This window comes from Citrus sinensis, chromosome 3 (genome assembly GCF_022201045.2).
Source record: "Citrus sinensis cultivar Valencia sweet orange chromosome 3, DVS_A1.0, whole genome shotgun sequence".
Taxonomy (NCBI): domain Eukaryota; kingdom Viridiplantae; phylum Streptophyta; class Magnoliopsida; order Sapindales; family Rutaceae; genus Citrus; species Citrus sinensis.
Genome location: NC_068558.1, coordinates 4,681,812 through 4,696,809, shown reverse-complemented (window position 1 = coordinate 4,696,809; position 14,998 = coordinate 4,681,812). Strand labels below are relative to the sequence as shown.

General features: G+C 30.1%; 1 protein-coding gene across 1 annotated transcript; it reads left to right on the top strand.

Annotated features, from left to right (window-relative positions):
• The first annotated feature begins 1,436 nt into the window (after positions 1-1,436).
• Positions 1,437-2,642, top strand: LOC127901327 (protein FAR1-RELATED SEQUENCE 5-like). Its single transcript, XM_052438422.1, has 2 exons — positions 1,437-1,811; positions 1,977-2,642. The coding sequence occupies exons 1-2, from the start codon at positions 1,437-1,439 to the stop codon at positions 2,640-2,642; spliced, it is 1,041 nt and encodes a 346-aa protein (XP_052294382.1).
• Positions 2,643-14,998: the final 12,356 nt, after the last annotated feature.

Below are 14,998 nucleotides of genomic sequence, written 5' to 3'. Positions count from 1 at the left end.
TAACTCATCAGCTTTTGCTAGGTTACACTTACAGTAATTTACCGTCAATCAAATCAGTATAAATATCAATAATACAATGAGGACTTGGTGATAATTTGTTGGATTGTAAGTTGCTTAAAATGTAACCTAGCATGACCCTAATTCATTATATATTATATAGCCGAAAAATGGGGAAGAATTTCTAGCACAGTTTCAAGTCCCACACTGACGCAAGCATTTTGTCTGGGGATAGAGAATTCTTTTTATGAGTAATTTTTTCACCTTCACGAACGAAAGTACTGGAGAAATGAGGAATGAAAAGTGAGTATTGATGATGCCCACATTTGGGATATGTACTATATGCAGGGAATAATTTGACAAGTGCATGTAAAAAAAAAAGAGTGCTGATGTTTGCCCCGGGTCAAACCCCAAAAATACAAAACGACGTCGTTTGTGTCGTTTTTTTTTCTTTTTCATTTGTTTATTGAATGATTTGCGTCGTTTTCTTTTATTTTCTTTTTTGTTTTTTCATTTCTTCCATCCTCGATCGAGATCCACAACCGGAGCACTCATCGACAGCAGAACGGGATCTACTAATTAAAGCTCCATCCTCTTCGTCTGAGTTTGTTTTTTGTTTTGCACCCATTGAAGAACAAGACCAACAGCAGCTGAGTTTCGACTGAGTTTCGGCTGCGAAGTTTGTCCTTGGAAGCTGAGTTGAAAGCGTCTGAGTTTCTTTTTCGTTTCGCACCCATTGAAGAACAAGACCAACAGCAGCTGAGTTTCGGCTGAGTTTTGACTGCGAAATGTGTCCTTGAAAGCTGAGTTTGGACGGAAGATTAACATTGTGCCAAGCTTGAATTTTCGAAGATTTGTTTTTTTTCGGTACTGTCTCATTTTTTCAGTTTAATTTTCGAAGATTAACATTGTAGCATTTTGTTTTTTAATTTTATTTTAGGAAGTTGGCCTTCGTTTTTAGAACATTGTAACATTGAATTAATTTTTTCAGTTCTCATATTCTTGATTTGTCTTATTTTTTCAGTTGTCATATTATTTTTTCAGTTCTCAAATCATAATTTATTTTTTACAACATTGTATGAAACTTTGTTTTGGGTGATATTGCCGTTATTTGACAATTATATTAATATAATGGGTACATGCATTAAAGTATGATAATGCTCGAGAATAAAATTCCTCTTCTTATTCTATTATTATTATTACTAAATTTTGGAATCGGCATGAGCAATTAAAGAACTACAGAACTTGCGCAATACTGACGAATTAGGGTGGGGGGGAGGGGGGAAGGGTTTGCATTGTTGATTAAAATCTTTGTTCTCATCTTTTACTGCCTAGAATCATATGAAAACTTTAGGCAAATTAACATGCATTTGCATTGGGGAATTTCGAACAAGTGGATAATTTCGTTTAACTCTTCCCATTTTCATTTGCAGCAGTTAATGGATAATTTCGAACAAGTGGAGGAGGTTGATGAAGTTGGGGAATTGCAGGATTTACAAGGGGCTAATTTGGAAGAAAACAATGAGGAATTGGTGGTAGAAAATGTTGTTGAGCCTACGGTTGGGATGTCTTCTGATAGTCCTAATGAAATGTTTGAATATTATAAAACTTATGGCCTACAAGAGGGGTTTCCAGTGATGCGGAGATCTTGTAGAAAAGGAGATGATGTGAGTTTGAGATATGTTACATTTACTTGTGGGAGAAACGAGAAGTCAAAAGCCAAAGCCACTAATGTTTTGCGACTTCAACCAAACCAAAAAATTGGATGTAATGCTAAAATTGGAGGACGTTTGGATATTGTTAGTGGAAAATGGGTAATTGAAAATTTGATCTTTGAACACAACCATGCCGTGAGTCCGAGCAAGAGTAGGTATTATCGATGCAACCGTTCCATTAGTCCTTTTGTTAAAAAGCAGCTTGAAATAAATGAAGAAGCTGGAATTAAAATGGCTCAAAATTTTAAGTCGATTGTTGTCAAGGCTGGTGGCTTTGAAAATGTGTCATTTTTAGAAAGAGATGCTAGAAATCATGTTGACAAGATGAGGCGATTAAGACTCGGAGAAGGGGATGCTATTGCAATTCAAAGGTATTTTCAGAAAATGCAAACAGAAAATGATGGGTTTTATTTCAGTATCGACCTAGATGAGGAGGGTCGATTAAAAAATGTATTTTGGGCAGATCTAAGGAGCAGGGCAGCCTATAAGGACTTTGGGGATGTTGTCACATTTGATACTACATATCTCACAAACAAGTATGACATGTCATTTGCTCATTTTGTAGGAGTTAATCATCATGGTCAATCAATTTTGTTAGGATGTAGGTTGATTTCGCATGAGGACACGGAAACATTTACGTGGTTATTTGACACATGGCTATCATGTATGTCTGGGTGTCCTCCCCTCGAAATCATTACAGATCAAGATAAAGCGATGAAAAACACAATTCAGATTGTTTTTCCAGACATTAGGCATCGATGGTGTTTGTGGCATATATTGAAAAAGGTGTCTGAGAAGTTGGGAAGGTATGCAGAATATCATGCCATTAGAGTTTCATTGCTTTCTGTTGTTTATGATTTACATACTCCTGTTGAATTCGAGGAAGCTTGGCATGACATGTTAGATAAATATGATCTTAGTAATAATTAGTGGCTAAGTGGATTATATGAGGAAAGAAATCATTGGGTTCCATATTTTATGAAAACAACATTTTGGGCTGGAATGTCAACCACTCAGCGTAGTGAGAGTATGAATGCGTTCTTTGATGGGTATGTTAATTCGAAAACAACTTTGAAGCAATTTGTGGAGAAATATGAGAAAGCAATGAAAAGTAAAATTGAGAAAAAATGGCAAGCAGATGCACGGAGTTTTAGCCAACGGTTGCCATGCCGTACCAGTTTTGCCATGGAAAAGCAAGTTGAAGAAGTGTACACTATTTCCAAGTTTCAGGAATTTCAATAGGAGCTGGTGAGTAAGATATATTGTGAGGTTTTCAGTTGTGGGGGGTCAGAATATGAACTTATTAAAAACGATAAAAAGAGTAGAGAAAAGACTTTTAGAGTCATTTTTGAAAAAGATGAAGGTGAAATTCGTTGTGTGTGCTCAATGTTTGAATAAAAGGGCATTCTTTGCAAACACGTTATCGCAGTGTTGTCACGTAACTGTGTGCAATTACTGCCTGAAAAGTATATCCTACGAAGATGGAGGAAAGATGTGCGGAGATTCTCTAATAAAGTCAAAGTCAGTTATGATGCACGGAGTTCGAGCATTGAACATCAGTGATATAGAGAGGAGTGCACTGCTTTTTATGATGTTGCTGAGGTAGCTTCCAAAAATGAAGAAAGCCATAAAAACATTATGGGTTGGATTAAGAAACTTATGAAGGATGTTTCTCTAAATGTTCGATGTGACGTCGACGATACAACCATTGATGGTGGATCCAGTAGTAACATACAAGATCCTGTGGTAAGTCGGCGTAAAGGTCGTCTACCTAGTCAAAGAAAGCAAAAGCAATTTAAGCAGCCAAAACAGAAATCGAACAACGTTTCGATAAACACAACTATAGAGGTAATTGTATATACTTTAGATTAATTTAATACTTTAATACATTCATTTTAAATTAATTTAATATATACTTTAAATGTGTGTTGACTGCACTCCTAGGATGCGGAGATACATGATTTATCTTCTTAGGTGGCTACTACAATCCCAACACAAGAGAGCAATATGGCTATGGTAATATTTTTTTATTTGCTATTTCCTTTCATTGTCATATGTTTGATAATTTGTGTTTAACTTTTTTTTTTGGGTACAACAGCAACCACAACAAGCACCCCCACAACATGCATTTTCCCCCCTTACTATCAGTATTGGATGAATTACGGTCCAGCTCATCATGTACACTTGCAACATGCACCGCAACAAAATTTCGAGGAGGCCAATCAAGGGGAGTTTTCAACTAATGAACCAAGCATGTAATCGAAATTAGCTTATGCTTATGTTTTATGTATTATTCAACTAATGAACTAATGTAATTTGGTGTATGTGTATTTCGACATTTTTTAATTTCTGGAGTTCATAAGTCTATTTTCAAAATTCTAGAAATTGATTAATTTGGAAAATATTAGAATGATTTGGGCCATAGTATAATTTTGAGAATAATTTTTGGGGCCAAATTATAATTTCATAATACTGTGAATTAATAAGTCTATTTTTAAAATTCTAGAATTGGATTAATTTGGAAAATATTAGAATGATTTGGGCTATAGTATAATTTTGAGAATAATTTTTGGGGCCAAATTATAATTTCATAATACTGTGAATTAATAAGTTTATTTTCAAAAGTTTAGAATTGGATTAATTTCGAAAATATTAGAATGGTTTGGGCCATAGTATAATTTTGAGAATAATTTTTAGGGCCAAATTATAATTTCATAATACTGTGAATTAATAAGTTTATTTTTAAAATTTTAGAATTGGATTAATTTCGAAAATATTAGAATGATTTGGGCCATAGTATAGTTTTGAGAATAATTTTTTAGGCCAAATTATAATTTCATAATACTGTGAATTAATAAGTCTATTTTCAAAATTCTAGAATTAGATTAATTTCAAAAATATTAGAATGATTTGGGCCATAGTATAATTTTAAGAATAATTTTTGAGGCCAAATTATAATTTCATAATACTGTGAATTAAATCCAGAGAGTCAAACTACTCAGAAACTGATATTTAACATGAAAATGCTATTACATATGTCTACAAGTTTTTAACTTGAAACAACTTAAAAATAATACTTTAAGAAAAAACATAATACAACAATCATCAGTATTTTAATAAAATCATATCGTGGTGCCTCTCTCTTTCGAAGTTCGTCGTCCAACAATCGCCTCTGCACTTCACGTTCTCGCATATGCTCAAGTTCTTTATGCAATAATTGAAATTTAACGGACAAACACTCGATCTCTAAGACTAACTTCCTAGCTTCATCCGCTAACAAGTCTATTTTCTCTTGGGTAGGTTTACGATCTTCTGCCCATTGAAAGTTCTTACATCCTCTACAATTCCAAAATTTCCGATTTGGATTTTTTGTTGTGCGTGACGTTAACAACTCCATATGATTATTGCATCCATTACACATTTGCAATGAGCTTCGATTCTCACTTAGTTCGGATGACATTGTTTGTGGTTAATAGTCCCTTAGGAATAAACTACCCAAAAACGGAAACAATTACAGTTAATAATGCCAAAGAAATTACCCAAATCAAATTTTAATTGCAATTATAGTTAGTTAGACATAAAAGAAAAGAAAACTGGAATATGAACAGCATGACAACTGGAACATGAAAACTGGAAACTGGAACATATGAACAGCATGATTACTGCCTGAAAAGAAATTACAACTAAATTCTACAAGCAACCAGCCAGCAACCACCCAGCAGCTAATATGAAAACTAGAAGCAACATGCCAGAAAGGCTATCAAAGAACCCAAGCCACATGTCAGCAGCTAATACCAAAATTACAAACATCTGGGACCTCTCATGTCATATACATTGATCTTTTAAAGCGTTGCTTTATGCTTTTATGAAGACTCGAACCCTTACTCTTATGTGAGTTCGAGGGTTCTCCCACTAAGGTAAATGCTCATTAATATGAGTAGTTTTTCAGAATCTAATTTTAAGAATCAATTTTATAATTAATTTAATATATATTTTCATATATATTATAAAAATCTAAACTTATTCTTATTAATTAGGAAATAAAGTTATTAACTTAAAGAGATTATAAATATTAACAACTATATTAAGATAATAAAATAAAAATAAATTAATAACACAAATATTTATTTTAATTATCAATTGGTATTATATATACAAAATAAAAAAATATTTTAAATACATGCTTATACATGTGTAAATAAATTTTATTCAACATTATATTTAATTCAGTTTTTTACATTCTTACAGTAGTTTAACAGTAAAATTTATTAAATATATAAGATTACTTTTAAAATTCCCAACATATCTAAAAACAAATGTTACCAAACGTTTACTTAATTCTTATTATAGCTGATTATTTCTAGCACAACTAATACCAAAATATCAACATACATGACACGAGGGGTCACAGTTGTATAATCTAGTAAGAGTCATGTAGACAATATTCAAAGAAAAAGAAAAGAGTACCCTAATGGTTTGACAAAATTAAATGCTATTTAAGTATTTATTATTGAAATACACAAGATCAATAAATGAAAATTTGAATATTATCACATATTTCATAAAGTCTGTTTCAAATATGTGGTTACTTGAACAAGGATATAAATTACTTTAAAAGTAGTGAATTCTTTATATTGATGCCGATTTGATGTCTACTCATTGTAGAGAGTGACTATAATATAGCCGATGTATAAAATAACACCTCCATATTTTATTTGATATATACTAAAAAAATAATTTATTGAGCATCAATATCCATCATATAAGGATAATTAAATTAAGTGATATAAGTTATGACTCCGTATAAATAATATTAAAATTATAAATTAATCGTACCAATAATATTACTAAAAAAAAACCACTACTTTACCTCATATGTCATTACCCTCGTACACCGTACACAAAATAGTTAAAAGATAGTTTTTATGATCATCATTACTCTTACAAACCGTACACAAAATAATTAAAAAAGTAGTTTTTATGAAAAAATCGGGTTGGGTTTACGAGGAGATACATGTCCTACGCTTTGTGGGATGGTTTCTTTGTTACAATCGTGTACAAAACAAACACTGTTAGCGTCAAAATCGTGCACACGACACGAGGATACGAGGTTTAGAATCGTTCGCAATAAGTTTTCACACCGTGAGAAGAAGCCCAAAAAATGTCTGCCGAAAACCGATTTACTTGCCACAAAGCCACAAAAAAACGAAGGACAAGAGTCTTATCCAAAAAAAAGAAAAGGACAAAAAATGGGGACGAGTAAATTATTTATTTATTTTTCCTTTTTAGTGATTTCTGTTTTCCGGTGCAATGCCGCCTCCACACAAATGCCCATATTGAATGTCACACGGTATTGTGAGGCTCACAGAGAGAGAAAGGGAGAAGGGTCCAACCGTCCAAGCAAAGCTGACTTTTTGCAAGGAATGAGTAAATGCTCTTTGCTGTCCGTTTTGACTCTTTTTCGTAAGCAGTCAATTCCCTTTTTACCCTCTCTACGGTCAGCGTAAACAACCCCCTCAGTTCTCTATTTTTTGCAAGGAAAAAAAATTACACATTTTTTCAGCCATTTTTATTTGTATTGAAGAATATAAACTTAAATGGATGCATCGCGTTAACTTGTTGCATCTAAATAAAAATGAAGAATCATCTATTAATATTTTTCAAGGCGCAAGTCAAGAATTGATATAGGCTGCCGATGCCGTTATAATAAACTTTGGCTGGAGGAGTTTCCTAACCAGATTGCTCACTAATTGTCAGCCAGTGAAACACTAGTTCTTAGAAAATATAATGATCATGTTAATAACATCAAATTAAATTGAACAATTAGAGAACAATTTGATGCTTCATGCTTCATGCATCTAAAATTTAGCACACAAATCACTGGAATCAGCATCTGCAGGGTAATGTGTCTAATGTAAGACCCGATGAAAAAGATCATCAATCGTATTATTGAGCTCATCCAATCAGGTGTCCTAAAGTGTTTTTTAAGAACCATTTTCCCTTTTTTTTTAATTTAGAAACACCAAAAATAAAAACATGTTAATTAGAAAGTGTTCTCACCATTTTCTTGACTAAGTCTCTTGAACTAATTAGGAAAATTTAAGGATCTAGTTAAATCATACAAAATTATGTAGACTGATTTTATTATGTTTTTAAATAATATTGTTATTTTTAGTTTTATGAGTGGAAAGAATATCAAATATTTCAAATTAAGTTCCAATAAATTATTTAATTAACCTCTGTAACAGAAAAATTAAAATCTATAGAAAAAATGCAACTCCTTTACCATGCAAACTTTGTCATATACTTTTTTTTTTAAAAAAAAAGGTTGGATAAAGTTTAAATTAATTTTTTTATCCTTGACCTCCTTCACAATTCGAGCACCGATGACCAATTAAAAAAAAACCTTAAAAATCACTTGGTCAAAATAAAAATAGAATTATTAACCCTTTTATCAGTTAAAATAATAATATCAAATACATTGATTTTTTTTTAAAAATAATACATTTACATTTTCACATCCACATTCATTAATATAGCAGGAGTTTTTTTCTTCCTCTTCAAAACAAATAAAAAAAATTATATTGATATTTCACTGAAATATGGTACAATGATAAATGTATATATAACTGAAAATAAATTGTATTTTACTTTTTTGTGATTCATTTATTTGTAGAACAAATTAATTGTGTGTGCGGCAGTTTTTAACTTTTTTTCTTCAGCGGGAAGATCTGCGTAGTTGTCGATAGTCAAATAGGAAATTGTTCTGTGCCTGCGAAACTTTTCTTTAACGCGGTTTCTATGACGCGTTTTGTGGGCCATGCGAGAAAGCGCCACCCACTGACCTCCCAACGCCGCAAAAAAACAAAAAGGGGAAGATTATATAAAGAAAATAATAGAAGGCAAATGGATGCAACGCAAACTTAGCCTAGGCTTCTGAGAAAGAAAATGGTCTCCAACATTGATCTGCGCTTTACTGCTCCACCTATGCTAAGTCTTTTGCTTCTTGTTTTCAACCCTTCAAATGAAACCTGTCTCTTTCCAGTACTCAACATCGCTGCCACTGATCATGAGCATAGTCTCTTGTTCACGGCCGTGGCCATGTTGTTTCTAGCCATTTTGACACTATTCTTTCTTCTCACTTCTCTCAAGATCCCACTCAACGTTTCGCTCGAAGTACTGCCAATCCGTCTGAGGTTTGGAGACTTCTCTGGTACGTTGGCTTTGTCAGTACTGGCCTCACTGCTGCTTCCAACGCCTCACTTTTGCATTGCCTACTTCGTTTGCATATGCTTTTCTCCTTGGTTTCATGCGCTTGTCAACACTCTCCGTCGCTTCTGTAGCTGGTTTTTTCAGCTTCTTCAATCCATTCCTACTTTCGTCGTTGTCGTCGCCGCGCACAGCACCTTGCGGTCGCAAGATACTGTAGAAGTTGAACCTTCGAGCACCACTCTTTCGGTCGAGGAAGCAGACCCTCCTCCCAGTGAAATTGTTCCAGTCTGAGGCTGAGGCTCTCCATCAGTACCGTACTTATCTATCTTGGTATATTGTATGGATAATGATATTTGAACAAACGCAAGATAAAACGTGGATCCAAAATTTCATAATTCACAAAAGCATAAAATATATATATATATATTTGGTTATAGTTTTATCTTGCTTTTGTTCAAAAATTATTTTCCATTTATTATAGATACTTAATAGTTTCCCTTACTAGTTTGCTGTTTCCGGTGGATATGGAAGCCCTAGATAGTTGTCATGCGCAGTCGCATGTTTATTCTTTTATTTCTTTCCATGTTTGTTTATGTTTTTGTACTAAAAAAAGAAGAAGATATATATAGTTCTTTGAAGTTAAAATAAATGTTGGAACGTGGTAACTCCATCAGAATTGGAAAGATGGGGTCAAATATATAAGGATAAATTTTTAGGTCAAAATATGTAAATTTACGGATACAATGTGCAACTAAATGAAATTACTGAACAAAAGTATAAAAACAAATATTGTTAAGTAGGGCAGATACAAAACTTTACGGTACCCGACAAAAATAAAAACTTTTGTAAACATGATATGTTATATATATAAGCATACAATAGTACCCCTTATAAGGGGATATTAGGAGCTTTGCCTACATAACTATGTATTCTGAATAATGGTAATTATATAGAACTGATGAAAAGTAATTCAAATGTAATTCAAATATTAAAATACTATCAAAGTTAATAATGGAATTTGACATTGTAGCTTGTAATAATTTATAATTATATAATAATTAATAAATCAATCAAGAATTTAGCACATGTAATTACAATCAATTAAGAATTGCACATAGAACTCTTATGTTTGATGCCAGTTGCTTTATTAGCATGATAGAAAAACTAGACGCAGACAATTCTAAATTTTATTTTCTAACTAGTCTCTCTCTAAGTCAACTTACTTGGCTACTGCAAATTAAGTACTCAAAGTTATAGCTACCGGAACCGTAACGAAAACTACTAAAGCAATTGCTTTTATATGGGGTGGCAGCTTAGTAATATAAGTTAAATGACAATTTAATAATTCTCAACAGGAGAGAGGACTATCCGAACCCATAAAAATACCACCACGCTCATTTTCTCAATGAACTCACTTAAAAAATATAAAAAAATTTATTTTCATTTACAAACACATTTTAATCTCCCTTACTATATAATAGATTATAATGATTCTGCAACTTCTTCTTCCATGGATTTTACAAATGCTGAAAAAAATAACGTGATCATATACAAATCCTCTTTTCAATTTTGGACATACCAAAAAAAAAAAAAAAAGAAGAAGCTAAAAGCATATAGAAGACGGAGGAAACCCCAACAATAATAAAACAATATCAGTAACCACATTAATTTAACAATCCGTTTTTATCCCACGTGGCTCTTTACTTTTAAGATATACAATGAGGCAAAGCTTATGTTACAAACAATGTAACAAACAACCAATAAATATAAGTCATTGATTTTGATTCTTAAATCCAATGGATGAGATCTATTCTAACGTAAAACCAAGTATAAGTGTGATAGTAATTTATGAAAAATTTTATTTTTAATCACATATTTACTTTTTTTTAAATAAGTCCTCATTGATATTGTATAATTAAATAGTTTTGTTGTCCATCTCTTCTACATCTATTTTTAAACTTTATAGAGTTTTTACCATATTTTTATAAAGATCTAACTGATTATCATATTCATAAAGATTCACAAATTTTGAATGGCTTTTTGTACATGTATTTACAATTTTTTGTCTCTCTTGAAACATAGACAAGACTTTTCTTCTAATGCACACACACATATATTCAATCTATTTTTTCATCCTAAAAACATACCATCAATTTTGTCACATAGATTTGGTAATCTAAATTTAGTATCTTGAATTATAAGAGATATTATATGTGATAAATATGTTATGAATCTAATAAATTATTATAAAGATGGTACAATAAATAAATTACCGAAACCTCTAATAAGTTCACAAAACATAAAAATCAATAAGTTACCACCTTCTAGCTATAGGCAAAAAGATTTTTTCAATGGAAGATTTAAATCCCTTGATATGATCAATGATTTAGATAAGAAGAAATAATCAATTAAATTGAATGTCACTATATTTATTAAATAATTTAGAAAACCTAAATTTATCTATAAATGATATAGAAAGTGTAAAAAAAGTTAGAAATTAATAATTTCAATAAAGAAAATATAAAAAAAATTAAAAAGTTAAAAGATCAATTGAGTAAATAATTTAATAAAGTTAAACAATTAATGAAAGATTTCAACATTGAAAATCATGATATATTAAAGTAAGAGATCATTAATATAATGAATAAAAACTCAATATATATAAGATTAAACAAGTTAGAGATTCAATTAATAAAATAAAAATAATTATTGAATAATTTGGTACTAAATTTGTTATAACTATAAAATGAAAAACTTCAAAAAAAAAATTAAAGTAATTGCAGTACTGCTGCCTAGCTGCAGCTTGGGGCTGAAAGTAAAGTTTTAGAACTTATTGAATTTTTTAACAATTATTATATTTTCTAAGGATTTAAAACTTTATAACTGTAACGTACAGCCAATGTAACATAAGCTTTGCCATAAAATGAAAGGTTGACCAGGGAGAGAGGATAATAGCCCAAATTAAAAGAATAGTTTACAAAAATAGTTTATTGGCTGAATTCAAGCTGTGTCATCAATAAATTATTCCCAAATATCAAACAATTTCATTCAATCTTTTGTCCGAGAAGAGATGGATTAAAAAGGGAGTAGTAAATATTTTTTGCATTTAATTATCATTATGTACTTTAAAAAAATTATTTTGTCTATAATAGTTATTTCAATCAAGGACATTTTAGTAATAAAAAATTTTATTAAAAAATAAGTCTAAAAAACATTTTAAAGGGTTCAAATAGCTGCAACCTGTCAAAAAATATATTAACAAGATTTTTATTAAAATTATGAAAATAACCTTTATAAAAAAAATAGTTTTAATACTAACTCGTTATTCTCATGTCCCATAGACACAGACATGGCCGCCTCCTAGTCCTACTACTACCCCACTGATTTCTGAGGCAGGTAACTCGTACGTCTTCCCTTCATTTCTCCTTCTGGATCGACAACTTCTTTTTTTTTTTTTTTTTCCCTGCAGAATAAACAATAGTTTTATCAATACCAATTACAAAGACATTACCATCAAAATTATTAAAAAATAAAAAAAAAAAACGCACGCACGCACATTGACACAAAAACATCACAATAAAAAGATCAGTCAATCAACATACACATTTTTGGCATTTAACGAGGTGCATATAATTGAATTTAAAATTTTCAAATCAAGTGGTGACTGACACGACAACAAATGGGAGTGAGGAGCGATCTGGTGGGTTCGAATTAATAGCCCCATCCTTAACATCATCAATTTATCATATATGATTAATTATTCTCGACCAAAGCAAACAAGATGCCGAAAAACGATAGCTGTATTCGTGATTTGGCGAATATAAATCCATAATAACATGCATGAGAATTAAAGAAGGTGGATTTAAAAAATTCAAATTCCACTGTATAATTTCTCATGCAATGATTCGTGCTTTTACATTGACTTTTTGATGAGTTAATTATTCATTAAAAGGAAATTATCACTGCACCACTTTTATTTTACTTTATATTCATCTAACTACCATAAAATTATAGCATGTTCTCTACATCATCTTTTTTTTTTTAAATTTATATCAATTAGTCATTTTTACACTAATACCATTAAATAATTTAAATAAAATGACAATTTTACTCTTAAATAAATTAAAAGATTATTTTATTTTATAAAAGTTTTGAAAAATAAAAAAAATTATAAAAATACCCCTAAATTTAATAAAAATAAATAAATCCCAAATAGATGTGCTCAGCTAATTTTTATTAAATGTAGATTTTATAAAATTTTAATAATTATTTTTACTAAAAAATTATAATTTTGCAAAATTTTATTAAAATAACTAAATTTATTTATTAAAAAATAAATCCCAAAATTTTATTAATTTATGGGATCTTTATTAAATCCCAAAATTTTACAAATATTTTTATAATTAAAATTTTTATTATAATAATTTTTATTAAAAAATAAATTCTAATTTTGGGATTTATTTTATTAAATTTAGAAGTATTTTTATAATTATTTTTTTAAAAGAAATAATTTTTTTAAAAGGTATTTTTTTTAAATTTAGGGGTATTTTTTTATTTTTAAAATATTTTACAAATATTTTTTATCTTTTTACACATTTAAAAAGAAAGGTGGTGCATAGAAGAATACACATGCATTAAAATAATGTAATACAATATAATATAATACAGCGTGTCAAACGCATCCTAAGAGTTTTAGACTAAAAATAGGCAAGGATACGACTCTTTTTTTTTTTTTTTAAAGATAGAGAGATGAGTAAGTTCCAAATTAATTTATAGGAGTAGGATGGCTACATATATATAATACACACACACACACACTAAAACTGGAAATTAAAATTGCAAGAAACAGCTTCTAACTCCTTTGGCTGCATAGTCGCTTGGGGAAAGTTTACATAGGAAGGGGTGTAGGTGTACTATGTCATCAGTGAACACATTTCCTAACACTATCACGCATATACTTATAGTTGAAATCAGCCAATTTCAAAGTGAGAGTGTAAAAAAATAAAAATAAAAAATCTTAGCAGGTGGCTTGCTCGAGTTTGACATCCCATTAGGTATACGTTTTTAATGAATATGCCATAATTTTTAAGTCAGACTAGTTCTAAGTCAAAATTTAATAAGTGGCATACTAAAACAAAATAAAGAAAAAAAAATGTCCTTACTCTCCTTCTCCTAACTCAAATTTTTAAGTCAAAAGTATTCTATAATTTGATATTTATTTTTAAACAAAGGAAAATGTGCTTATTGTCCTAACATTGAGTTTGATTAATATTAAGATTAGGCAGTCATACTTTAAAAATTACAGTATTAAAATATTTGACAAATATTAAATTGTGGAACTTTAAAAGTCAATTAATTTAATTTGTCATTATATGATAAAAAAATTTATAATATTTAAAATGGGAGTGCACAAATTATAAATTTATTTTTTAATCTCGTATCTCTTATAAGATTCGAAATTAAATAAGGAAAAATATCCATCGTCCACTCGTTTTTTCCAACTTTTTCAAAAATACACAATTTCTTTTTTCTTTATTGGAATCCACCTAAAGTTACATTTTGTTTCATTTTTCCACTTCCGTTTGGATTCCGTTAAGAAAACTAATGGAAACTTAAGAAAATGACCATTTTACCCCCAAAACGAAAATTACAATTTCAACCTAAAAAATACCAAAAATAATTAGATTTAATGATTAATATCATTATTTGTATGTTAATGAAGTACAAAAAAATCTTAACTACTAGAGATTATAACTCAATAAATAATAAACTCTACTTATCTTAAATTCAATTAATTGTTTTATGAGATTTGGCTATTTTTAATACTATTGTTATAATTTAGCATTCTAATTACATACATATTTAAAAAAAACCCCGTATTTGATGGTTGTGGAATTAATTTCTTTATTGACCGATGAGGAAAATATTTAGATTTAATCTGATTATTTTTGGTAATTTTTAGGGTGAAATTGCTATTTTCGTTTTGGGGGGTAAAATGATCATTTTTTAAAGTTTCCGTTAGTGTTCTTAACGAATTCCAAACGGAAGTGAAAAAGTGAAACAAAATGTAACTT

Excerpts from the sequence above, each read along its gene's own strand:
- LOC127901327 (XM_052438422.1), top strand. The coding sequence starts at position 1,437 with ATGGATAATTTCGAACAAGTGGAGGAGGTTGATGAAGTTGGGGAATTG. Across the intron at positions 1,812-1,976 it reads ATATTGTTAGTGGAAAATGG|GCTGGTGGCTTTGAAAATGT; the intron begins GTAATTGAAAAT and ends ATTGTTGTCAAG.